Raw genomic sequence first — 27,328 nt, 5'->3', positions numbered from 1 at the left:
TCTTAGTCCTGGCTCTTCTTCTGATTTATTCCCCTGTACTTCTCAAATACTTCTGTGTGTAACTGTTTTATAGCAATACTCCAATATTTGTAGCCTGTGGTCTTGTATGCCTTTCCTATGCTTTTGGAAAGCAAGGATGAAATATTTTACTTCACTGTTCATAGTACATAATGAAATGTGTTTTATTAGGAGCTCAATAAATATTTGATAAATGAGACTTCACGGTTATCTAATTTAGAAGTGATTCTACACCTTCAAGAAAACAATCTCTTCATCCATGCCCTTTTGCCCTACCTCTTCTCAAGACTTCAATTTTTTTTCAAGAATCAAGGGTGTCTGGGAAAAGAATTTATTTGACCATGGGTGGCTGAATCTTGACTTCAGTTCTGACTGCCTTTTTATATCCCAAATGAGTATTAGATTTCTGCAGCCAGACATATTACAACTGGCCCCTCCTTCCAGATATAGAAACATAAAAGTTCTCATTCTGTATTTTTTTTTATATCAGCATCACCATTTTCACAATCAAGTTTCAAAGCACAAATCACTTTCTTTAGTATCCTAGATTAGGATGGAGGTAAAAATGGATACATAAGATCAGTTAATTCCATACCTCTTTCTGACTTTGTAACTTCCTCCTAGAATAACTCTTAACAGTAAGAGAGAGAGCCAACCGAGGTTTAAATACGTCCAAAAACAGAGCGCCTAATGAGGAAGTAATTCTTGTTTCATATTAAAAAGAGATCTTGTCACATATTAAAAAGAGATCTTGTGTTGAGGAATTTATGTCATTGTTACACATTCAATCTAATTAGTTTCTCAACAACAACACAGGGCACATCTGCAAAACTAGTCTTACTAATTTTGCAATACCAGTCCTGAAGATATATAACTATATATACGACCCCAAATTCCCCACAATTCTAAGTGCTAAGGAAAAAATATATACTTTGTAGATATTATCTTCCCCAGATGTTTCCCCTTTTTCTTTCTCTGTTGAAGTCTAAGATTTTACAGGTTCTACCTTCACCAAGTCTCTGATGTTCATCTGTTTTTTTTCATTATCTACACTGAAGTGCAGATCTCTTTAACCAGTATCCAAATCGTTATTATACTTACATTTTAACCTTTCTGCCTCTTCCATTCCAACCCATTTTTGTGCCATTAGCATTTTCCTAAAGCAGGCTTTTCTGTAGCATTCTGTGTGTGTGTGTGTGTGTGCGTGTGCGCGGGCACGCACATATATTGAGTGCGTTATTGCTCATTAATGTGGAAAAAATGGATAGACCCAGAATCATGAAATACAAATACTTAAGAACAAACCCTTAATGAAAATGAATTAAGAACAGAAGACTCAGCCAAAAAGCAGCCATTTTTTTCAGGGACTATATTTAAAATACGTGACATCTAGTATGTCACAGGCATGGACCAAGCAGAATGGAAAGCACAATTAGAAAGAGCAGCTTAGCATCAGCCCACTGAATCTTTGAAGACATCATAGAAATAAATATAAGATAAAAGTGTAAGTCAATAGCATGCCTGAAACAAAAAAAAAAATAGAAAAACTTGTTAGGACCAATGAAACATGTTTATTTGGAAATAGTTACAATATAGAAACATAAAATAAGAAGGTAGTAGGTTTACATTTGGACCATGGCCAGAGTTAGGTCTTCTGTCTTCCAGAAACATCATGGGGTAACTCAGGCCCCCACAATAGTAAGCAGGATTTCATAAGATGATCTGTTTTGTGCAGGTTCTGACTGCTCTCTATTCCGTAGAATCTGATGGAATTGTAGGACATTGAAACAGAAATGGCCTTGAAATGGTCCTTTTAGAAGAAAAGGTCCACAGCAGTTATTTTCTAGCAGCAAGAATAACATCTTCTATAGCAAAATGGCCGGTAGCCACAGCAACTAGAGCTAGAGCCGTAGCCAGAGCCGTATCCACAACCATAGTTGGAGCCATATCCACAGCCATAGCCAGAGCCATAACCACAGCCGTAGCCAGAGCCATAACCACAGCCGTAGCCAGAGCCATAGCCACAGCCGTAGCCAGAGCCATAGCCACAGCCGTAGCCAGAGCCATAGCCACAGCTACCACATGAGTTTCTGTAGTAGTTGCAACACATGGTGTCTAGAGATGGGTGTTTAGTAGTTCAGTAGAGAAGCAGGTGGGCGATTCTGAAGTCTGAATGTCATCTTCTGCCCTGAGACCTTTATATACAACCAGAAGTGGGTGGAGCACACAACACAGACTCTGTGGCCTCATTACAACAGCAATTTACATCTTTAAAAAGTTCATCATTCTAAGGACAATGAGTGTTTCAGGTAATTATGACCAGGATTTGCCCCTAGACAGCCATGAGAATTGTAAAGAAACAGCTGTAACCCGCACATGGAATAAGCATGCCTTGTGGAGTGTAATCAAACCTAATTTAGATTTTTTTACTCCAGGGGCTATTATCTCTTCTGTACTTCCAGGTACACACATACCTGTGCACTGGGAGATGTCCCAGCATTTTCCATCTCAGTAATCAACAAGAAATTCCCAGACTAGAGTTGAGAAGCAAACAGCAAAGGCACAAAATGAGGCATTCTTAGGTTACACTTGCAAGAAAGTAGATGGAGCCCATGCAGGATGGCCACTGCAGTGGTGGCTAGAGCAAGAGACAGGTGAGGCAAAGATCTGAAGTGATGTAAAACAGAGGTCTGATACAATATAGTAAAATAAAAGCAACAGGATTTTGCCCAATGCACCATAATCTACCCTAAGATTTCTTGGAACTTTTCAGTGTGTTACTTTCTTTGAAACATCTTGCCTACTTCATCAAATTTTTTTTAACTTTTATTTTAGGTTCAGGGGTACATGTGCAGGTTTGTTATATATGTAAACTCGTATCTCAGGAGTTTGTTGTACAGATTATTTCATCACCCAGGTACTAAGCCTAGTATTCAAAAGTTATTTTTTCTCATTCTCTCCCTCCTCCCACCCTCCCCCTTCAAGTAGGCCCCTGTGTGTTGTTCCCCTCTTTGTGCCCATGTGTTCTCATCATTTAGCTCCCACTTATAAGTGAGAACTTCCAGTATTTGGTTTTCTGTTCTTTCATTAGTTTACTGCTAAGGATGATAGCCTCAGCTCCATCCATGTTTCTGCAAAGGACATGATTTTGTTCTTTTTTGTGGCTGCATAGTATTCCATGGTGTATATGTACCATGTTTTCTTTGTCCAGCCTACCATTGATGGAAATTTCAGTTGATTCCGTGTCTTTGCTACTGACTTCCAATTTTTACCTGCCAAAATCCTGTTGATCCTTCAAAGCACAGCTTAGGCTACATCTCCTATGAAAGCATTCCTGGGCATTCACAATAAGTGTTAAGCATCACTCCACCATTCTTCTAGGGATCTATTTGCTCAATTCTATTATGGTCCTCAATATGTTATACTGGCATACTCTTATTTTATTTATCTGATTCCCTCAGATGATTGTGAGTTATTTATGGTCAATAACTTTGTCTTTATTTTCTGTGAATCTAACAAACTAGGGACACTCACTAACTTAAATGAAAGCCTATGAGATTTCTTCCAGCGGTAAATGTTTTTATTTTAAATTAGAGGATGTTATATGAGAAAGATAACAATAATAAGTATTATTATTTATATTTCCCTTTGTAGTTTTCTCTACATCCTCACCAATGTCTGTTATGTTTTGTCATTTCAATAACAGCCATTCTCAGTGGTATAAGATGATGTCTCTGGGGTTTTAATTTGCATTTCTGTGATGGTTAGCAATGTTGAGCATGTCTATTTGCCGATGATATGATCTTAAATAAAGAAAAACCTAACAACTTTACCAAAAAATGTTACCGAATTCATTTATCAAAACTTATTGTATACACAACATTATATGTAGAGTATTGTATATGTGTATAATATATATACAAGAATATAGTAACCAAAGCAGTATGGTAGTGGTATAAATATAGATATATAGGTCATTGAAAAAGAAGAGAGAACCTGGAAATAAAGCCATATATTTATAGCCAGCTGTTCTTTGACTAAGTCAACGAGAAAATACATTGGGGAAAGGACACCCTCTTCAATAAACGATGCTGGGAAAATTGGATTGCTATATGCAGACGAATGAAATTGGACCCCATCTCTCACCATACACAAAAATCAACTCAAGATGTAATAAAGACTGCAATGTAAGACCTGAAACAATAAAAATACTGGAAGAAAACCTAGGGAAAACTCTTCTGAACATTGGTCAAGGCAAATAATCCATGACTAATACTTCAAAAGTATGCAACAAAAACAAAAATAGATGAATGGGACTTAATTAAACTAAAAAGCTTCTGCACAGCAAAAGAAATAATTAACAAAGTGAACAGACAACCTGAAGAATGGGAGAAAATATTTGCAAACTATGCATCTGACAGGGGCTAATATTCAGAATGTACAAGAAACTCAAACACTTTAACAACAACCACCAAAAAAAAAAAAACACAAATAATTTCATGAAAAAAGTGGACAAAGAACATGAATAGACATTTTCCAAAGTAGACATCCTGTTATAATTTTTGAGTCACATTTACATTTATTACTTTGTTTGATTCTTCTGAAAACAACGTAAAGTAAGAAGTTGTGTTTTTGTTATTTTCCAGCTTTATTGAGGCATAATGGACAAAGACAATCATATAAGCTAAAGTTATACGACATGATGATTTGATATACATAAATACTGAGAAATGATTGATACAATCAAGTAAGTTAACACAATAATCACATAAATAGCATTTTTATTTTGTTTTGTGGTGAGAACAATTAAGATCTACCCTTTCTGCAAATTTCAAGTATACAATGCAGTATTGCTAACTATAGTTAGTTACCATGAGGTAAATTGTATCTCCAGAACTTATTCTTCTTGTAACTGAAGATTTGTACTCTTAAACTAACATCTTCCCAATTTTTCCACCTCCTCGACCCCTTGGCAACCACTATTCCACTCTGTTTTTGAGTTCTACTTTTTTAGATTCCACATATTAGTAAGATTACTCAGCATTTGTCTTTCTCTGGCTGACTTGTCACTTAGCATAATGTCTTCCATGTTTATCTATGCTGTTGCAAATGGCAGGATTTCTTTCCTTTTTATAATATTCCATTACAAATATACACCACAATTTATTTTTTCCTTCACCCGTTAGTGAACAGTTAGGTTGTTTCCGTGTCTTGGCTATTGTAAATAGTGCTGCAACAAACATGGGAATGCATATATCTCTTTGAGCTACTGATTTTGTATCCTTCACATATCAACCGAGAAGTAGGGCTAAATCATGTGGTAGTTCTAATTTTCATTTTTTGAGGAACCTCCATATTGTTTTCCATAATGGCCATGTGAATTTATATTCCCATCAAAAACAGTGCACAAATGTTTTTTATGGCACTTCCTCTCCAACGCTTGTTATCTCTTATCTCTTTTATAATACCCATCACACCAGGTATGAGGTGATAGCTCACTGTGATTTTGATTTGCATTTCTCTGATGATTATTGATGTAAAGTAACTTCCATGTACCTATGGTTTTTGTTTTTACACACATCACAGATGTGAAAACAGAAGCCACAGGTAGTTGTCACTTGCCCAAGGACTCTCAGCTGTTTAGTGGTAGAATCAAATCGATTTAACCCCTGCAAGAATATTAAAGCTCAGGAAGGACCCATAAATTATTTTTTCCTTTAGGTTTTCAAATGGAAAATATGCACTTCATTTGACTAAAATTGCCAATATTTTGCAACTTTTGTCTTACACCTCTACCATCTGGATTTTCTTTCTTTGTGGTCTTTACAATCCTAGCCAAAATTCCTAAAACTCTATACCAGCTTCTAGTACTTTCATAATTTAACTTTCATGTGCAGAACTTTAATCAATGTGGAATTTCTTATGCATATAGTGTGAGGTAGGTATTTATATCTTTGTATCTAAACAGGTGGGACATTGATCAATCTCATTGCTGTGGTTTCAGTGTTTGCCCCCTTCAAAACTCATGTTGCAACTTAATTGCCATTGGGAAGGTATTGGGAGGTAAGACCATTATGAGGTGTTTAGATCTTGAAGGCTCCACCCTCATAAATGGACTAAAACCATTATCACAGGAGCAAGTATGTTATTGCGGGAATGGGTTCACCCCATCTTGCTCTCTCTCTTGCCCTCTCTTGGTCTTTCACCATGTGATGCCTTCTGCCATGTTTTGATGCAGCAGGAAGACCCTCACCACTTTGATACTGGATTTTCCAGCCACCAGAACTATGAGCTAATAAGTTTCTGTTTATTATAAATTACCCAGTCTCGGGTATTCTGTTGTAGCAGCACAAAACAAACTAAGGCACAGATTTACTGAATAAACTATCCCAGATGGAAAATTTGTGTATACAGGGACTTTGCTCCTCCCTGAAGTCTGCAGCACTGGCAACACTGGTCCTATTGCCTCAGGCTGACCTACTGCTTATACCTGGATAACCTGGTTAGACTTCCTAATCTTTGATAGTGGCCTAACGTGACTTCTCTTTCTAGCCAGTGTCCTTACCTGGCCAGTTTGTTATGATTGGCCCTCTAAGACAACACTCTACAATAGAAATATACCATGAATCATATTGAGAAATTTAGATTTTCCAATGTCCACATTTTAAAAAGATAAAAAGAAACAGGTGAATTAATTTTATACCATATTATATTCACCCTAATGTCTCAAAATATTATCATTTAATATATAATAAATAATTTAAATGTATTTGATACTTTCATTCTTTTTTCTATTAAGTCTTTGATAACTACTGTGTATTTTACACTTACAGTGCATTTCATTTTGAACTATCCATATTTTGAGCGCTCAACAGCTGGCTAGTAGCACCATATCAGACAGTGCAGCTCACTCAAGAGACGTGATAATTCTTTTATGGAAGTGGACACTGATTAAAATTTCACAGTGGAGCCTCCTACTCTTTCAATAAACTGACAGCTTATTTTCTTCTTTCCTTGAATTTGTTGGCCTTGAATTCCATTTTCCGTCTCTTGTAACTGACCAAATCTACCTCATCCTTTATGGTTCTCTTCCTATCATTCTTTGGAAACAATTTCTGACCCTTGTCGAGCCTTCTCTTTCCACATTCGGATTTAAGTTTCCCCCTTGAGCTCTTCTTGGTAACGCCATCATACCTGCAAGCATACCTGCTATGTATGATTTAGTATTTTGTGTCCCGCTGAAGATTTTGAATTCTTAGAAGGGACTATGTGTTTTATCTCTCTGTCTCCACACCAATCACATCACATAGCTGAAACATGAATCTTAATGTTTGTTAAATAACTAAAAGAACAAATTTTACAATTTAGATTTTACAATTTACATCCTCTACAATATGTAATAACATATTCCAAAAAAAGGACTTTTGTGTTTATGAAGGAGCTTTGAAGCTTAAATCATTTTCCGACCACAGAAAGTATTGTGAAATATAGTTTTTCCTTCCCTCCATAATGTGATTACACATGTGAATTCACATATCCATTTTTCCCAACCTCCACCAAACAGGCCACACCTACACAAGTGTGCACACACACACACACACACACACACACGAACCTTCTCTAATTTTATCATTTCTGTCTCTGTTACCATTATCACCATTTTCTCATTTCACACAAGCTGAATGTCTCAAAATTTTCTTAAACTGAGATAGCCACAATATTTCAGGTTTTGAAGATATGTTAAGTGTTATCCACTGCTTGCAATACTATAATAACCTCAGAGTTCCAGAAAGCACAGTTTGTCTGCAGATCTGTCTCACAAATACTCCAGATGTGAAAGGTATCCTGCTCTTGGAAGAAACCCCGATTGTCCATCAGTTGGACAGATTCCATCCTGGATGTAGCCTTCCTCCTGGGCTGATATTGATTGTAGGGCTATCTTTCTTAGAGTCAGACATTTTGTGGGGTCACCCAGCTCCAGGGACCTCAGAGAGCCAGACTTGGTGTAACGGTCCCTGGTGTGTGGATGAAACAGGGATACCATTATTACTGCTGACTGTAAGAAGTTTCTACTGAATCCAGAAGACTCTCTGTTGTAAGATTTAAATGATAGAGTTTGGATGGTCTAGAACTGGAGGAAAGGACACTAAAATCAGAATCCAAGAAGCAGTAAACACTCCACATCAGAAAGTCAGCCAGGAAACTAGAATAAACCCTTTAATCTCATTTTTATGACCACCCCAATCTAAAAAGAACTCCATTAAGATACTAGACCTTGCTCTTTTCTAACTGAAAACTGTGTCATCACCTTCATCATCTCCAAAACTTAATGAACTGCTCTCCCTCTTGGTACTTACTACTGTCCTTTTTAGTCTTTCTTTGCTGCTGAAAATGTTGTATTATGAGCTCAAATGTCACAATCTCAAAATACTTCCCTGAGCTGTCTCTCCAGTACTTCAAACATTCATCTCCTCTCCATTAAGCTGCTTTATTCCCTCTATAGCAATTATCGGTCTGAATGTATCATAATTGGTTTTTGCTTTTTTTATTATTCTTTTTTTTTTTTTTTTTTTTTACAGAGTTTTCTCTTGTTGCCCAGGCTGGAGTGCAATGATGCGATCTTGGCTCACTGCAACTTCCGTCTCCCAGGTTCAAGTGGTTCTCGTGCCTCAGCCTCCCAAGTAGCTGGGATTACGGGCGCCCATCACCACGCCTGGCTAATTTTTGTGTTCTTAGTAGAGACGGGGTTTCGCCATCTTGGCCAGGCTGGTCTCGAACTCCTGACCTCAAGTGATCTGCCCACCTCAGCCTCCCAAGGTGCAGGGATTAACAGGTGTGAGACACTGCGCCCAGCTTATTTTTGTTTTAAACCTTCATCTGTTAGACTATAAACACTCTGAGAGCAGGACATTTGCTTATAATAATTTTTCTTCTGTGTCTTCAGTGTCTAGGATGGTGTCTATGCAAAACTATTTGTTAAGTGAATTAAATCACATTTCTCAACCTCCATGTAAGCAAACAAATATATTTGTGCTTTTGTCAGATGTAGATAAATTTGATAGTATACTTTTTTTTCTAACTTACCCTTTTTTAGGTTTTTATTCCTCATGCCTAACACTTGAGCCTGACTCAAAATTTTCAACAATCCTGGAAGTGATCTCTTCTATTGCATTACTTTTTTTTTCTTTTTTTTTTTTTTTTTCTTTTTTGAGATGGAGTCTCACTGTGTTACCCAAGCTGGAGTGCAGTGGCGCAATCTCAGCTCACTGCAACCTCTGCCTCCTGAGGGTTCAAGGAATTTTCCCATCTCCACCTCCTGAGTAGCTGGAATTACAGGCATGCGTCACCAAGCCCCGCTAATAATTTGTATTTTTAGTAGTGACAGGGTTTCACGATGTTGGCCAGGCTGGTCTCGAACTCCTGACCTCAGGTGATCCACCCACCTCGGCCTCCCAAAGTGATGAGATTACATTACTTCTTTAAGCACTCAGGCTATATCTCCTCCCTGAGACTTTTGTCATAACATCCTGAATTGGTGTCAATTCCCCTCCCTTTCCCCCTCCAGCTCCATTCTAGACACTCAGTGCCATTTCCAAAGCACAGTTCTGAAATAATCTGTGATTTGTGCTTGGGCATGTGAGAGCCTGAGCATGTGGGATATGAGAAGCAGGTAGAGAAGACATTATTTATGATGCAAGTATAAGAGGAAATAATTGCAGTATATCAAGGAAATACCTAAGGTTCAGCCAACATACTGTTAGCCCAATTTTCAAGAGATACTAAAACAACTCAAGAAAGGAGTAATTCATAAGCAAGTACACAAAGATTTTTAGAAATAAAGAACCATTTTTATTGCAAAAGATTGACTTCCCCAACTGTGGATGTTATGATCATTAACAGTCATTCTCTGCAGTCATAACAGAGAATCAGAGATTAAGGGAGCAAAAGATAACATTTGGAAAACAGTCAGATGACACCATGGATCCTATGGCCGTGATTTCATTCAAAGAAATGTGAGGCTAGAGGTCCAAAACTCTGTCAAGCATGTAATTCTTGGATATAGAAATCTTGGAGTATGAATCCTTGAATCAGCATTATCTTTAGACGTGTCGTTTTAGAAGCAAATGGTCGTCTGACAGTGATGTTTTAGCAGGAAGAATAGCATCTTCTAAAGCAAAATGGCTGGTAGCCACAGTAGCCAGAGCCAGAGCTGTATCCACAGCCATAGCCAGTTCCATAACCACAGCCATAACGGGAGCCAAACCGACAGCCATACCCACAGCCATAGCCAGTTCCATAGCCACGGTCATAGCCGGAGCCATAGCCGCACCCATAACCAGAGCCATAGCCACAGCCATAGCCGGAGCCATAGCCACAGGAGTTGCCATAGTAGTTGTAACACATGTTGTCAAGAGGAGAGAATTGAGATGGGTTTCAAGAAGATGCTTCTGAGGTGTGGATGTCTTCTGCTTCCCTGAGACCTTTATATACTGTCAGTAATTGCCAAAGCATACCATTCACTCCCTGACTTAGCCAACAAATATTTGAACAGCTATTATGTGCCAGTCACTGTTGACCATCAATTTATATTCCACATAAATTATAAGCATAATATTTTGCTTAAAATGAGCCAATTATTTTGGAGACTCTAGTTTCATTTCAGGAGCATCGTTTTAATCTGCTCTGCCAAAGAACTGTCTCGATGAAATCATGTGCCCAAATATAAAGCTAATACTGATTTTCAAAATCTCCTATCAGTAAATACATATCTTACATAACAAGTTTTGGGGGATCATAACAAAATTTTATCCATTTTTTCTCTCTCTCTTTTTTCCTAAAATGTCTACCTCTACCCATAGGGAAGGAGACACCTCTATTCTCTTTCCTGAATCATTACAACTTCTTGCCAGGCTTCTTTCCCCAACTCACTCTGCACTTCCACATCTACTCCTTGTCCGACCTCCCTCAAATCCCAAGAAACATATTCACATCTGATCATTCAAAGCCAGACAGTATGCTATCCGCAGGTGCTTTTTACATTTTCCTTCCATACACCAGGCAAACCAAGACCTTCGGGAGGCAGAGAAGCACTCCTTTTCTCCCATTTCTTAAGCTATGTAAGTAACTGTCATCGAGGAGCCTTTTAAACCCTAACCAGCTTCATTTGGATAAGGAATTTTTAAAAAATCGTTCAACCAGAAACTCCAGTTCTTTCCTCCAATACAGATTTCATCCAAGTTTTGCATGATGAAATACGGGTACATTCCTAGAATTTAATAAACGATTTTTTTCTCCTTTCACTACTATTCCTTGAACATTTACTTCAGAAGCTAAAGGAGAGTGGACAATTTTAGGTTGCTGACAGCAAAAACCCACCTTTAACAACTAACACTTCTATGATATAAAGTAGCACAAAAATAGTGTCCCCTTTCCATACATGCATTTCATGCTACTCATTCAAAATTCTCAATTACCCACTTATTACGAGTTCTCAATCTTCCACAAAAATGTTCATTGTGATTTTGAAATACAAGGTGCCCTCTTTCTTCCCAGTAATCCTCTCTATCACACTTACCTTTTCAAGATATGAAAGAGGAAAATGAGTATCATTTTTTTTCTGCCATTAGTATTTTTCTTGTCACCCTCAATTATCAACCAAAAACCTTCTGTTTATACATCAAAACTCAGATCTGGAATCACTTTCTTCAGGATGCCTTTCCTCATTGCTACTGCGGATTACATTTTCCCTTCAGTTGGCAATCTTTCCCTTTTTTTCTGCTGTCAGTCACTCGTCTCATCTGATCACTCTGCTATGTTTCGTCCCGAAGAAAAGCGAAAAGAAAATAGATCTCTGTCTCAATTTTTTCTTTTCCTTGAGTTTCTTTCTGTTTTTTTCATCCTGGAAATTCAAAACTATAAATTCTACTTCACAAGTAGATTCTCTTGTTTGCTCCTATATGCAGACCAACACATATGAAATTCTTTAAAATTCCATGAATCTTTCCACATAGCAAACTCTTCCCTACCTTCTCCCTAGACAAGTATGGAATGGTGATATTTACTTGCACAAATTTAATTGGATATTTCACTACATAGTCACTAAACCGATCAATTCAATTTATCCATCATGGAATGAGAGCACGCCATATGTAAGGTGCAATCAGAGCCAATCATACTGGTTTGCAATCCGTGCAGTTTATAAGGCCGGTGCTCAGACAAGGTTTCTGTGCTTGGAGTTTAATGCTCTACAGCCCCCAGCTTTAAGTTCTTAATACTTTGTTGAAACTTTATCTTGTTTACTAATAAAAGCGTGATAATCTTGAGGAAAGAGACTATACCTTTCACATAGAAATTCCAGGCAAACCTGAGACCCAATCCACATTTTACATAAGAGGAACTTAAAAGTCAATAGGAGTCAAAGACTAGATCCAAATTGAAGCCACTGTAGCTTCAATTTGGGTCTAGTCTAGGTATGACTGTAGCAAACGATATTGATGCCACAAAGAATATTTTTTCTACTGAGGCTGAAAACATGGTCAGAATTCAGGAACTGATGTTCAGCCATAAAATTTCTATGACATTTCAAAATTGTCTAAAGTGTACGGCATCTTTATTTTCTCTAATATTTAAAAAAATTTTGTCTTTATAGTCCTAGTAGGACCATGGTGATTCTGCAACCCGAGGATACCTGTAATTAGTGCTTGGACCTATTACTTATGTATCTGCTATATAGGTGTGTGTGTACGTGTATTCGTGTATAAAACTATATATATGTTACCATCCATTACCTCAACTGTAAATTTACACGAGCAAGCAACTTATCTCTCCACTTGCAGGATACAGAATATGCATCTGGTGTACTAAAAGTACTTAGAAAAGCAAAGGATTCAAGGGAAAAAATATTTTTCAATAAACTTCAACTTTTCATTCCTATCAGTAAAGGACTGAAACATTTATCCATCCATAATACAGATTAAGACTAGAATTCCGTGTTATTTATCACGGTTCTTCAGACATTTATAATGACTGATGGTCCTTGTAATAATCCAGGTGAGTTAGATTAGTGGGAAGTGATCTCACAGACACCTGCTCCTAGTTGTTGGTATTATAGGAAAGATACAGAACTCAGCAGAAACGAGATGCTATGCAGAACTGAGCAGCTTGCCTTGACCTGAGATCTCCCTTTCTCCTTGGTTTTTCCATGGGGTACACAGCTGTCAATAACATTCTCTGTGCAGTATGGTCCTGTTGGAATCAAGTAAATATGCAAACTCCTGCTTTTCACTTCCTTTTGCACTCCTGTTCATATGACCATACTGGAAGAACTTACACTGAAACACTATGAACTTCATTTAAGAGAATATTTACAAACTCCAAAGCTCACTGGTTCTTGAAGCAAATCTAGATGTAGAGAGAGATGAAAACAATGTCAGGGCTTCCAGTGCCTTGGTGTCTTAATCAACAGTGCTTCCCATCTTTCCTGTATCCTTGTATGCCTAAAGTCCTCTCCTGAAGTTCTAACACCAGGTTTAATCCAGAGAACAAGACCACAAATCCATTTACCTGCTTCCTCTCTTCTAACTAAAATGCATTCAGTTTTCACTGAATTCACAAAGATTCACAAAGATTTCACTGATTCACAAAGAATCTCTGCTTTTTCCACATTGGGTTTCCTCATATCCAATTTTAGTTTTAAAATTTTAATATGCACTTAAACATTTTTGTTGGTTGCTTTGCTTTCTAGGCATCCACTAAACAACTCAGTTGAATTTCACAAACACTAACTGGGCCCATGCCATAGGAAAGATGTTGTCTTGGGAAATTAAAGTTTTCAAAGATAGATCATATGTGGTTTTTGTCTCAGGGTCAAGCATTTGCATTAATAAAGTGGCCCCCCCACAAAATGACCTCTGTTCCTCTTAGGAGCAACCTACCTTTTTACTGCCCCTATTTTAGGGCTCATTTCTTTCCACACTACAAGTAAAACAGACACAATGGAGCTAGTGCACACCCATATCAGTGGTTCTCAATGATGGTTTTTTTTGCCCTCAGAGACACTTAGTAATGTCTGGAGACATTTTCAGTTGTCACGACTTGGGAGAGCGGGAGAAGTTACTGGCATTACTGGCATCTAGTAGTAGAAACCAGGGAAGTAGCTAATCCTACAAGGCATAGAGTAGTCCCCAACAACAAAGAGTACTGAGGTCTAGAAACCCTGATTTATAGCTATACATCTACAAGTAGGCTTCTAAAACTACAGGTGTCCAATCCAAACTAACCCTTTCTTCTTACTTTATGCCCAGCATCTGACCATTCTATCACCAAACACACAGTCCAAAAAAGTGGGTTTTTTCTTGTTTCTTTGTTTTTAACTTATCTCACTTGTCTGGGTTTCATTTAAATCATTGTCAGAATCAGATTGACTCTATACTTTTAAGTTACTTTTACTATAACAGCCACAAAATCCAAGTTGGAACAGAATATGTACTCAGGAAGATCAATTCTTCTCCTGGGTGCTCGAATTTGACAACAAAGGAATGAGTGGTGATCCAGTACTTTATTAAATGCCTTCAGCAGGGATTTTCACAAAGCCGCCAATTTCATTTTCTGATAATCTTTATTATGAGACATTTTTCTTTCAGTCGAGAAATCTTCCTATTTTTTCTGCTGTCTGTCACTGGCCTTATCTAATCACTCTGCTATGTTTCATCCCTAAAAATAAGCATAAAGAAAATGAATCTCTGTTCCAATTGTTTTCTTTTCCCTAGGTTTCTTTCTTTTTCTATTATCCTTGAAATTCAAAATTATAAATTCTACTTCGCATCATTCCCTGGAATAGACACTTTGCTTTTCAACACTACTGCCAATACTCACTTCCAGGACACAATACCCCTGAGTTATTGAAAAGGTCTTCTATCAAGATTGCATTACCTCTAATCCTTTCCACTCAGATCTCTGGACGCTCTTTCATAAGGGCAGAAACTATCTACATTCCCTGAAAATCCAGCTCTGAATACATGTTTGGCACATAATTTGCACTTAATATTTCTCTACCATAAAAAAGATGATTAAGTCAAACATATGTTCCATTGTTTGTGTGGCATTTATAAGCCATAAGATATGTGGATATACGTTTAAGTTCTCTGAACACCAGTTTCTTCTTTCTAAAATGGAATCTTAAGCTTTCTCACATCCTTTTTCATAGGTTTCATGCCTATGCAGTGCTTTAGGTCAGGAACTATATTCTGTAAATGTTATTCCTTTGATTGTATTTTTCTCATACCATAGTTTTGAATTTTTGTCTAATAATAGCTTTTTGAATATCCATACTTATTTTTACTGAAATGCTGATTTTATCAGAATTTAATGTGACAACTTTGTAATTTAAAGGAAGTTGTCCTATGGTATATACATACATGCTCTAATGTAAAATTTTTCTATGATGAAGAAGCAAAACCCCACAGAAAATAAATTATCCTCCCAGTAGCTTTTGTACACCCTGACGGAGCCACTCTGTATAGTAATTTTTTACTAAACATACAGTGTCATCCGTATGTCATTAGGAATAGCATCATGCGTGTTTTCAAACTCAGCAATTATAAGATGATTTTATTTATAAAGCATATCACTTGAAAACATATTTAGCTACCAATCATGTATTACATAAAGGAAGCTCATGTGATTTTTGTTGTGGTTGTTGTTGTTTGTGTTTGTTTTTGTTTTTGGCATACCACTAGAGTCAAAAGATCAGCCTATAATACAAAAATATTTTATTTTTAGGACTATGGCTATTTTGATAGCTTCATTGAGTGTCATCTCACAGTAAGAGTTTTAGTGAAGATCAAGGATGTACTATACAGTAAATCCTAAATATTAATAGGAGATATGTTTTAGAGATTTCCATAATTTGGGATGTACATAAATTTCCCCACTTACTGTACAGTAATTTTTTTCTAGCTTTCAATTCCAAGAGTTTTCTTGTCTAAACTTTCATTAAACAATGAAAAAGTTCTCTCTAACCTGTCCTTCTATATTGTAGTTAGTAAAGTGTCTTTACATACATTTCTTCAATTCATTCTCACAATCTGGTGAAATGAATAGGGCAGGTACTACTTGAACTAGTGTTTAAGGAAAGAAGCTGAAGCCCAAGATGATTAAGTCACTAGCCCAAAGTCACACAGCAGATGAGTGTAATCCATCAAGTGCCCCTCCTGGCCAGGCCTTCCAGATCATTGATGAGGTCTGTGCTGCTCTCTGGGTACCCTTCTTAGACTAGAGAAAGGCTACGAATTTCCTCTATAAATCTGCTTGGTTATTGCAGTTTTGCCAATACTGTCATAAATGCATAAGAAGATGGCTTTTTGTTCTGCTGCCCTATCACACTGGCCATTCCTGTTCATGCCTCAGGCCTCAATTCGAATGCCCCTCTTCTTGCAAATCTTTCTTATCTTCCCACTAAATAATCCCTCTGTATTTTAAAACTTTTATCTTTATCACTATAAAAACAATAACTTCTTTCTATTCGTAATACTATCATATAACTTAAATAAGACTACTGATCCACTGAGGACTGACCCCATTTGGATAGATAGTTGATGGGTAAGCAAGCAGGTAGATAGGAAGGAGGGAGGGAGGGAGGGAAGGGAGGGAGGGAGGGAGGCAGGGAGGGAGGGAAGGAAGGAAGGAAGGAAGGAAGGAAGGAAGGAAGGAAGGAAGGAAGGAAGGAAGGAAGGAAGGAAGGAAATTCTCCAAAACATCTACCATAACATGAGCTATTTCTCTCTTTTCTTAGCCTCTAAGTTGAATAACTACTTTCTACACTGCTGAGTACTGAGTACACAGAAGACCTAATTTTATTTGAAGAATTATTGAGATTTCACACCAGCCATGACTTTCTTTCAATTTATGGAAGATACTTCGCCTTGTGAAAAACTGACTCTCCTGTCTCCTTTACTGTCTTGTCTCTGTCATTACTGGCATCATTTTCTCGCTCATCAGGCTCAACAGTTCTGGGTCATTCTTGATGTGAAGTTCACAGAATTTCGGGACCAGAATGAACACTAGGTCACCAGCTATCCTGGAGTTCTCACTCTGGTGATTTTGTCTGTCTTACCTGTGATTGGGAAGTTTTCATCACCTATATTCCCATGGAATAATCAATTAGCTCTCAGGGATATACTTGTAAAAAAAATTAGAGGCTATTGCCCATTAGTCCCAATTCTGATCTCTGGAGACAAGAAGCAAATCCAACCCTCCTGCCATATTATAAACCTTTAAATGTAACCCATGTCACTTCTTCCCACATAAGTCTAATATCTTTCCTCACAAAAGATCACAAGGATGCATTTCTACTAAGTTTCTCTTCCTTGGGCATCTCATCTACCTTCCTCTTTCATCATGTCCAAGGCTGAAATACTTGGCCTTCAGAATGCTTCATAAGTCCATCACTTTCTTCCCTTTATTGGTGACAAAACTCAATTCAGGCCTACATCACATCTTCCTGAATTCTCCTAGGCTCATGTTTCTTCCTTTCCAATCCATCCTACAAGATATTACAGATTTCCATAAACACAATTCTGAATCCTGTGCAACTGCATATATAAGCATGTGTTTTTGTTATTTCTGTTGTAATCACCAAATAGTAACTTACTGAAGAAAAATACTTGGATAAATGTCTGAAAAATGGTAAAGTCACAGGTAACCACACACACAAAATGACAATAAAACAGGAAGGTCACAAAATCTGTAGTAATGGATGATTTTTAAATAAGATGGATGACACAGACTTGATAGATTCAAAAATGTATTTTATTGGGAAACTGATTTGCCACGTAGAGCACAAATGCTCATGGCCATAGTCATACCATTGGAAGAAACCATGAAACTTAAGGGTTAAATTTCAGGAAACAGTTGGCATATAATCTTTCTTCCATTAACATCAAACCTCTATCTATGGCAAAAATAGTTCAAAGGGATTTAAATAGAGTCACAGCTGTCATCCTATTGTCACTTCAGCAGCAAATAATGCTCTGATAGTGATTTTCTAACAGAAAGAGGTCTAGCATGCTCTGTAGCAAAATAGATAATTAGCCATTGCAAACACAGCCAGAATGACAGCCATTGACACGGCCGTAGCTTGACCCACTGCCACAGCCAGAGCCGGGGCTATATCCACAGCCTCCACAGGGATCGCCATAGTAGTAGCAATTCACGGTGTTAGGAGGTGAATGTCAATGAATTATAAGGGGTAATTCTGCATGTCTGAATGGTCCCCAAAATCGCAGACCTTCACATGCAATCAGGGATGGGTGGAACACACTGAGTCCACCTGGTCAGTCTCATAGCAATCTGCTTCAAAGGAGCTCATTTTAACTAGGCATTCCAGTTTTGTTAGGAGGTCACTCCAATTTTGTCAGAAAGGCTCTTCTAACATACTTTTACCTGGGGTTTGTCTCTAGTTGATAATGAGCCTGGAGCAATACGGGCTTCTTTTTCATCAACGCTCTTCTATTAAAAACATCTCACATGTGACTCATGACCCTACGTAGACCAAAGTATGTGGTTTGTCCTCTAACTAAATGAAGTGGCCATGAAATTTTGTCTGGGTCCGTGTGTGTGTGTACATGTGTATACGTAAATATATAGAATAATATTAATCCTGCTTAACAGGGATTTTAATTCCTGTTAAGAGATTTTTTTTTGTCCAGAGTTTTTTGCTAAATAAAATCAAGTGACTTGGCCAGAACCACACAGCTGTGTAGCGACAGAAGTATAACTTAGTCATCAGACTCCAAATTCCATATTCTTTGAGTCTGACTTAAAAAGAGAGCAGAGTCCAAAAAATCAGCTTTCTTAAAAACATTGAAATGCCAATATTACCATTCCATAAATTGTGAACATCTATAATTTGTTTTTTGATGCTAATATATCCTTGCTTACATTTCACTTTGACCTTCATAGGTTTGTATAAGACAAATGCAAATTGACCATTTTTACCTCTGCCTTCTATGAGCTCTAAGTCTCCCTTAATGAACAAGGCATCATTATCACTTGCCTATCCAGTCATGCTGCTTAGGGTCAGAATTGCCTACAATTCTTCTTCCTGAAAGAAGAGTTAGGTAAAGATAGGGCTAAGAGAAAATGAGTATAGTTTTTTTTCTGTTTTTTAAATTATGGGTCTAAGCCTGTGTAAAAGTGTATAATCTTCAACCATGATCATATATAATTAAGCCATGAAGCAAAAGCCATCTTGAGATTTGGACTTCCCTCATTATTGTCTGTGCCTTTCTTTGTGCAAAATAAAATAAAATAAAATAAAATCCAATACATCTGCAATTCTTTAAAATTCCATGAATCCTTCCACATAGCAAACTCTTCCCTACTTTCTCCCTAGACAAGTACAGAATGGTGATATTTACTTGCACAAATTTAACTGGATATTTCACTACATAGTCACTAAACCAATCAGTTCAATTTATCCATCATGGATTGAGAGCACACCGTATGTAAGGCACAATCAGAGCCAATCATACTGGTTTGCAATCCGTGCAGTTTATAAGGCCCAGTGCTCAGGAAAGGTTCCTATGCTTGGAGTTTAATGCTCTACAGCCCCCAGTTTTAAGTTCTTAATACTCTTATCTTTGAATTTGTAGTTCATTGATGAAGTCTGTGGGGCAATGGAACATGTGCTGGGGTGGGGTGTCAGCTCACACACAGTCCCACCTCTCATCTCCAGCCCACCACCAGAACAGGTCTTTGGTTTTCAGCTCCATCACTCAGTGACTGCTGCCACCTTCTTTCCCCAAAAGGAGCCTGAGCACAGGCATGGAAAAGGTCAAGATGGAACAACTATGAGGATCTAGACTCACCCAACAGGTATTCCCACGCCCAACAGCACATGACATTAACAGCAAACAAAAAGCATCATGACATGTCAAGAGAGCATGTTTTCTGTTTACACTGGACTGCAAATTATGTAGCTGGCCCTAGATAAAGCCCAACGTGTTCCATTGCCCTGCAGACTTTGTTGAGAGGATGTAAGTGGCAAAAAACATACATTCTCAGACCTTCAAGTTTCTGTTAATATTTCAGGAGTTGGTCCTTAACCCCACACACCCATCCACCACTCACTCCACCTTGTTGCTTCCCTTCACCACCAAGTTTTTTCAACAAGTAGGCTGTGCCCAGAGTTTTGCCATCCTTTTACTCATCAATTTCTCAATTAATTGTAATCTGTGTTCTATCTCAATCATATAACTAAGCCTGCTCTCAGTAAGTACCAAAGACGTCCCTGCTGCCTGGTTACTAAATAGACCATATCATTATTTAACCCCTCTGAAGCATTTCACAACACAAGCCCCCATCTCCTTACTGAATTTTAACTCCTAACCTCATCATTTTTCCTTGAAAATACAGAATTCCTTACAAATTACAACTGATCAAAAGTCTGTATTTTCCAGTTACCACTCAACTGGTCTTGCTGCAGAATATTCTCAAATATATTCCCAAACATATTATTAAATTGGTCTCTATTAAAGTTTGGTTATTTTATTATATCTTAATTAATATTTTGATAACAAATAAAACAAAATGACCAAATACTCAGACAATAAACAAATCCTTGTTAAGTGTTATGCCATATACAATAATTTATTACCAAACATAAATGCTCAACAGTATGTCACTAGGTTTGACATCATGGCATAGTTTGAAGTTTATTAACTGTGGTGGAAACAGATGTTAAATACTTCTGACCTAGAAACATTATTATGTGTAGTATATAGAAAGGGCAGTATGACATGATACTAAGTACATTTTTTTCTTCGTGGCAACTCACCAATGAATGCCAGCGACGTTAAGAACCTAAGTCAATAACCTATTGAGTCATTCGCTCATACCAGGAAAAATACCCTCCAACAGAAAAATCTATGTATGCTTAATTAATTAAGCAAGTCTTTCTTCAAAACTATTTTATATATATATCTCACATGGTTACATATAACACATGGTCTCAGTCACCAATTCATGGACTTTGTGAATGCAGTGAATATATATATATTATATATATATCAAATACATATATTCTATATATATTATATTTGATCCTTGTAAAAGTATTGTAAAAAGCAGCACGGTTAGTTTAATTCCAGTTTTACAGAAAGGATAAAAATGAGACTGGATAAGAATGAGTTTTTCCTGAGGTCTCCCAGCTCCTAAGTGTCTCCATAACAGCTTTCAGATCCAGAGCTCACTCTTCTCTGGACCCATGTCTTACAAGATGGTTTCCCAGCCTCTTACTAAAGACTTGTCATAAGAAAAAGATAACTAGTTCCCCAAAAAAATCATTCCATTAAAAAAAATTTCCAGCTATCAAAGAAATCCCTGCATACTTTAGAGTCTCTCAACATTCAACAATGAATAGTACAATGCACTTGGCATCTCTGTGGAACTATTGCCTGCACTGGGTGCCTCTTAAAGTAATTTTCATGAATCTTGATGCACCATCCTTTCCTAATGGTCTTCCCTGTTCCCATTTCCAGCTGGTATGGCAAGTTGATTGATGGCTGCAGATGAGCTGATGTGACATCTTTTAACCAAGCCTTTCAAGTTACCCAAATTCTGTGACTATTCGCAAGGGAAACTTCTGACTGCCTCTGCTAATCTGACTCTTCCAGTAAAGACCAGACCTCTGTCAATAAGATGGCATGTTATCGATGCCTTCTCCTTTTATTGGTCCCTCTGATCATTTCTCCAATCATCCAACAGTCTACCTCCCATTCATCCTTCAAGGATGATCTTTTTGTCTCCTGGAACTTTCCACTCCCCATCATCTCTAACTTTGATGTCTCTTTTTTGATTTTTTTCCAAAGCACCCTCTGCATAAACATTAGAAATATTATCACATCTGTATCATAACCTGCCAGTAAGGTGCTGGTAAATGCACTTACTGGGAAAAAGTAAATAAATAAATACTTCCCTCTTAGTCAGTTTCAAACTACCAACATGATGTCACTGATGGTGGAGCTGAGACGAGATATACACAATTAGCCTTCACAAGCCAGCACAGTGAGCTCTAGCATCCTGCTGCAAGAGAGGCATCTCACAGTGAGCTCTAGCGTGCTGCTGCAACAGTGGCATCTCACAGTGAGCTCTAGCGTGCTGCTGCAAGAGTGGCATCTCAGTGTGGCACTTAAGAACATGGATTCTGGCTTCAACTCTGCCTCTGCCACTAATTAGCTCTAAAATCTTGGACAATTCATTTCATTTGTCTGTGCCTCAGTTTTCTCATCTTAAAATGAATATAACGGAAGTACCTACCTCTTAGGGTTGTGAATAGAATTTAAGCTAGTATCTGTAAATCACTCAGAATAGTACCTAGCCAATAGTAAGTGCTATTTAAGAGGTTTTATTTTTAATATAAATTATATTGTGTGGTCTTGTTATCTCTCCCATACATCAGAGTGCAAACTTCTTGGAGTCTAGAACTTTATCTTGTGCCATTAAATCTACAACATCTAACAAAGTCATTATATAAACTTTTATAAATGTTTGATAAATGACTATTGATAGTTCAGAATCCAGAACAGAGGTTGGTCCATAAAAGGTGAATTTTTGTCTTTCCTCAAAGCATCAATACACACACACACACACACACACACACACACACACACACACACACAATCTTATCTGCTCCCTACTTTGAAATTCTAATTTATTCTATGCTAGAAGATACCTCTCTACAATGGGATCAGGTTTCTAAAACTAACTGATAATATTTGATCTCTCTCTCCATTACAGAATCCTATGGTCAATCATGTTATTTTTTTCTGTTCTATATTCAGCAGCATCATTCTTCTCAAGCCTCTGTATTTGAAAGCCACTTTTTATTCATAGAATCCCAGAGGTTACAGTAAAAAGAAACTTCAGAGGACAGTTAGTTCTGCCCAGCTCCCAGATGCCAGGGCTGCATTCACAAAGTATCCGTGAATTGGTGACTGAGACCATGTGTTAGTATCTTTAGAGACAGGGTAGGCCATAAAATTATCAATCCACTTTTCAGACACAACTAATTATTACAGAAATTACTTTTTTATTATTTATTTTATTTTATTTATTTTGAGATGGAGTCTTGCTCTGTCATCCAGGCTGTAGTGCAGTGGCACAATTCCAGCTCACTGCACCTCTGCCTCCCAGGTTCAAATGATTCTCCTGCCTCAGCCTCCTGAGTAGCTGGGACTACAGGCGTCCGCCAGCATGCCTGGCCAATTTTTTGTATTTTTAGTAGAAACATCATGTTTCACCATGTTAAACAGGATGGTCTCGATCTCGTGACCGTGTAATCTGCCCGCCTCAGCCTCCCAAAGTGCTGGGATTACAGGTCTGAGCCATTGCACCCGGCTAGAGGAATTTCTTAAGTCAAGAAGTCTGACCCATTGAATCTTCTGTTCGTGAATTCCGATTACGGTCTCTTGAATTGTACAAAGCAAATAGAAAACAGTTACCTTATAATCTTCAAATATACAACACCACAGGCAATGTTTCCTGCTCCAACTTTTAAAATCATAAACACTATAAAACAGGGGTTTTTCTCCTAGTAAGGGAAAACATCCATGCTTTTATTTTCAAATGCTAATGTTCAGCATATCTGATAATTTAATGCTGACTTCTTTCCTGGTATTTCCTGTATCTTGCTTTTCTATTATTTTTATCTTTATGGACCTAATTATAGTTTGTTTTCTAAGCAGATCACTGTGACTAGCTCACAAAATTGTTGTATATCTTCTCCGAGGTACAGAATATCATTATCACTGCTGTTCCCTTATGACAGTTAAATCGCAGTTGAATATATACAGAAAAAGAGGGATCACTCTAAGAGTTTGTTTTTCTTACAGAAAAGGGAATACAAAGATCAACAATATCCATACTCAATACAAAGCCTTAAGTTCTCACTCATTTGTATAAATGTCTTCCTAGTAAATCATGATTGGTAAACTTTGATAATGTTTATCCTCAAAAAAAAAAAAAAAGCCATCCTCCCACCATTCTTCTGGAAGCCAATAATTTTTCTGCATTTGTTTATCACATTTCTTCTCTTTCAAGTAGTTTTATGATGTTGCTGTGCTTTTTTGTTTGTTTGTTTGTTTGTTTTGAGACGGAGTTTAGCTCTTGTTGCCCAGGCTGGAGTGCAACGGCGCGATCTCTGCTCACTGCAACCTCCATCCCACTGGGTTCAAGCAATTCTCCTGCCTCAGCCTCCTAAGTGGCTGAAATTACAGACACGTACCAACACACCTGGCTAATTTTATATTTTTAGTGGAAACAGGGTTTCTCCATGTTGGCCAGGCTGGTCTCGAACTCCCGACCTCAGGCGATCTGCCCGCCTCGGCCTCCCAAAGTGCTGGGATTACAGGCGTGAGTCACTGTGCCCAGCCCAATGTTGCTATTTTTAATTAACTTTGTTGGTTGTTTTAACAAAAGAAACAAGCTCTTATTAAATACATACAATATACAAAATAGCACACCATGGTCAACAGAATTCTGAGATGACCTTCATGATTCCCACCTACTGGTGTCTATGCTTCCGTGTAATTCCCTCACCTTGGGCATAAGAGGCAGGACGTGTAACAGCCTTCTAACCAACCAAATGTAGTAGAAGAGATGGCACAGCACCCCCATGACAGGGCAACAGTGAAGAAATTTTCATTTAATGGTTTTATAGGTGAGTAAAGTAAACTTAAGAAAAGAAGTTGCTTTTATCTGTTGTTTTATTGTTCATTTAGAATCTTGTATATAAAGCAAAGATTCATAGACAAGCCTTAATTTAAAACGAATAAATAGCATCCTGGGTATAACTTTGTTATAATCTTCATCTTGTAGCTTTTTGTTTGTTTCCTTATAAAGTCCATGTATCCCTTGAGTATAATTTCTTTTCTTGTTCATCTTATGCTCCCATTGCCTATTCATAGGCATCAACTGTACTTATAGGCTGTCATTAATTATTTGCTTAATTAAATTGAACTGAATTGAATCTGGTTGGATAAAAGAAATTAATTCTTGAAGTAATGTCTATGATACATTAAACAAAAAGACTGAACTCACAGAGAATCTTTATTAAGCTATTGTACAACATAAAAGATCAGGAATTTCTGACTAGAGCAATTGAAATGGCACTCAAAAGAAGGAGAAGTTAGTTATAAGAAACACAGACAAATACTGCATGTTCTCACTCGTAAGTGGGAGTTGAACAATGAGAACACATGGACACAGGGAGGGGAACATCACACACTAGGGCCTGTCGGGGGATGAGAGGTTAGGGGAGGGATAGCATTAGGAGAAATACCTAGTGTAGGTGACGGGTTGATGGGTGCAGCAAACTACCATGGCACATGCAGACCCATGTAACAAACCTGCACGTTCTGCACATGTATCCCAGAACTTAAAGTATAATTTAAAAATATATATATAACAACAGCAGAACAACAAAAAAAGAAACACAAACAGAATTTGGCAAGACAATGTCTCTGGCAAGACAATGTTTCTGAAGGAAAAGGAGGAACAGATGATGTTATATTTTCAGACCTTGGCAATTTGGCAATGATGACACTATTTTAATACTTATTATCCCTACTTTTCTTTATAGTTAAGATGACTTCTGCTCTCTACATAGAAGTTCTTTGGGATCAAGCAAAGATTCCCACAAAGTATTGTGAGAAAATGACCCAGTTTACATTACTTGGCAATAACAGTGATTAAAATGAGTAATGAGAACTCGGGTATTCATCTCCGCTAGGTATTACTCATTCAAGAGAAGCTCATAAAAGCAATGATCTAGGTAACAACTTTACACCTATGGCTAATGTTGCAACCACCACAATCCCTTATTATAAACACAGTTTATAGTGACTACATGATTTATTTTCTCATCTTAGTATAACAGCAAGTGAGGTAATCATGATAATGTATAAATGTGGGCCTGCCTGGCTAAGCATTCCTATTAGGAGTGACTCTACCAGTTTCATATCAGACAGTTTCTCTCTCAGAAGCTTTAAATTACCAACAAAGTGTAATTGGTTAAATATCTGGGAGAATGTAAATATCAATAACTGGCCATTACTTTTTCTGAATTATAGGAGAATTCTAAGGAAGCTGGTATGGGGCTGTGATCTCAATTTGTACAGAGCAGAAGCCCAAGGAAGGCCATGCCACTTGGCCTGAGTCGTGCTGATGCTGATTTTAGAAAAGCAAGCAATGCTTCATAAGTACTGCGACTGTGTTTAGAACCACCAACTTTCCAAAATTAGGATGTAATGACAAACCATGTGTGATGTTTTGCTAGTCAGGATATATTTTGTGCCAATTACACAATTGAGCTGGCCTTTTCAAGAGAAAAGAACTACAGCCACATACTGCATTTGATTTTGAAAGAAAAAAAAAGCCATCTCAAAGAAGACACTACTATGATCCTGTAGAAGACATACAGTGGAGAAAGCATTGTATATGCACCTGAGAATTAAAATCCATAATAAGACCTATAATAAACAGACTTTAAAACAGGCAGCAAGAAGATTCGTGACGGTGCTATCTGAACTATTCATGATACTAGTTTGAATAATTCATTCAAACCCAACTTTTCGTTTTGTAAGACCTGAAATTCAGAAAATACACAAGTAAATTGCAAAGCTACAACTTCGTACATTTTGTAGGATATAATTCGATTCTGCCCGGATTTCATCTTCAAGAGAAACAAGTTAATTGCTTTTTTACCTAAAATTATATGCAGAAAGCAGAACAAATTAATTTGTAAGATGCCCTTGGCTTATATGATTAGTGAGTAAATATCTACCCACCAGAAGTAATTTTAGAAATAAATTTAAAAGTTAAAAAATAGAATGTCTGAGTAGAAGAAACTAGGAGAAGATAGAGATCAATTTAGATTATTGCTTAATTTTTTAAAATTTATCTTGTAAGGAAACTAGTATAAACATTGTCAAAAATGTAAACAAAATCATTTTGGGATAGTCAGATCTCCTTAACAATGAATACAAAGAATAACCAAATAGCAGACTCAAATTGTTCAAGACTTTATGAAAATATTTAGGAAAAAGCTTTACGAAAATATTTAGGAAAAGACTTTATGAAAATATTTAGGGAGCAAATTAAATGATTCACCATGTCACAGAAAATGTAATAAATAATTTCATTAGGAAATCCTCTAGGAATAAAATAAATAATGTAATCTTTTTCACGCCTGCCGAATTTTGTGCTAGTATATTCAGTCAATGAGAACTCAGCAGGTAACAACACTTTTGAT

At 37.3% G+C, this 27,328-nt stretch overlaps 2 protein-coding genes across 2 annotated transcripts; both read right to left on the bottom strand.

The window, feature by feature from the left end:
* Window positions 1–1,861: 1,861 nt before the first annotated feature.
* On the bottom strand, window positions 1,862–2,128 carry LOC106996352 (keratin-associated protein 21-2-like). Its single transcript, XM_015132953.3, has one exon. It carries the CDS (start codon window positions 2,126–2,128, stop codon window positions 1,862–1,864), a length of 267 nt encoding a protein of 88 aa, XP_014988439.2.
* Window positions 2,129–10,040: 7,912 nt separating this feature from the next.
* LOC106997266 (keratin-associated protein 21-1) lies at window positions 10,041–10,472 on the bottom strand. The gene has a single exon (XM_015132958.3). The coding sequence runs from the start codon at window positions 10,420–10,422 to the stop codon at window positions 10,165–10,167; it is 258 nt and encodes an 85-aa protein (XP_014988444.2). The 5' UTR covers window positions 10,423–10,472; the 3' UTR covers window positions 10,041–10,164.
* Between the last annotated feature and the right edge of the window lie 16,856 nt (window positions 10,473–27,328).

This window comes from Macaca mulatta, chromosome 3 (genome assembly GCF_049350105.2).
Source record: "Macaca mulatta isolate MMU2019108-1 chromosome 3, T2T-MMU8v2.0, whole genome shotgun sequence".
NCBI lineage: Eukaryota > Metazoa > Chordata > Mammalia > Primates > Cercopithecidae > Macaca > Macaca mulatta.
Note: the sequence above shows the minus strand (reverse complement) of the source record. Positions and strands in the feature narration are given on the sequence as shown.

Bases quoted from the DNA above. Each gene is read 5' to 3' on its own strand.
- LOC106996352 (XM_015132953.3), bottom strand. From the start codon at position 2,128: ATGTGTTGCAACTACTACAGAAACTCATGTGGTAGCTGTGGCTATGGC.
- LOC106997266 (XM_015132958.3), bottom strand. From the start codon at position 10,422: ATGTGTTACAACTACTATGGCAACTCCTGTGGCTATGGCTCCGGCTAT.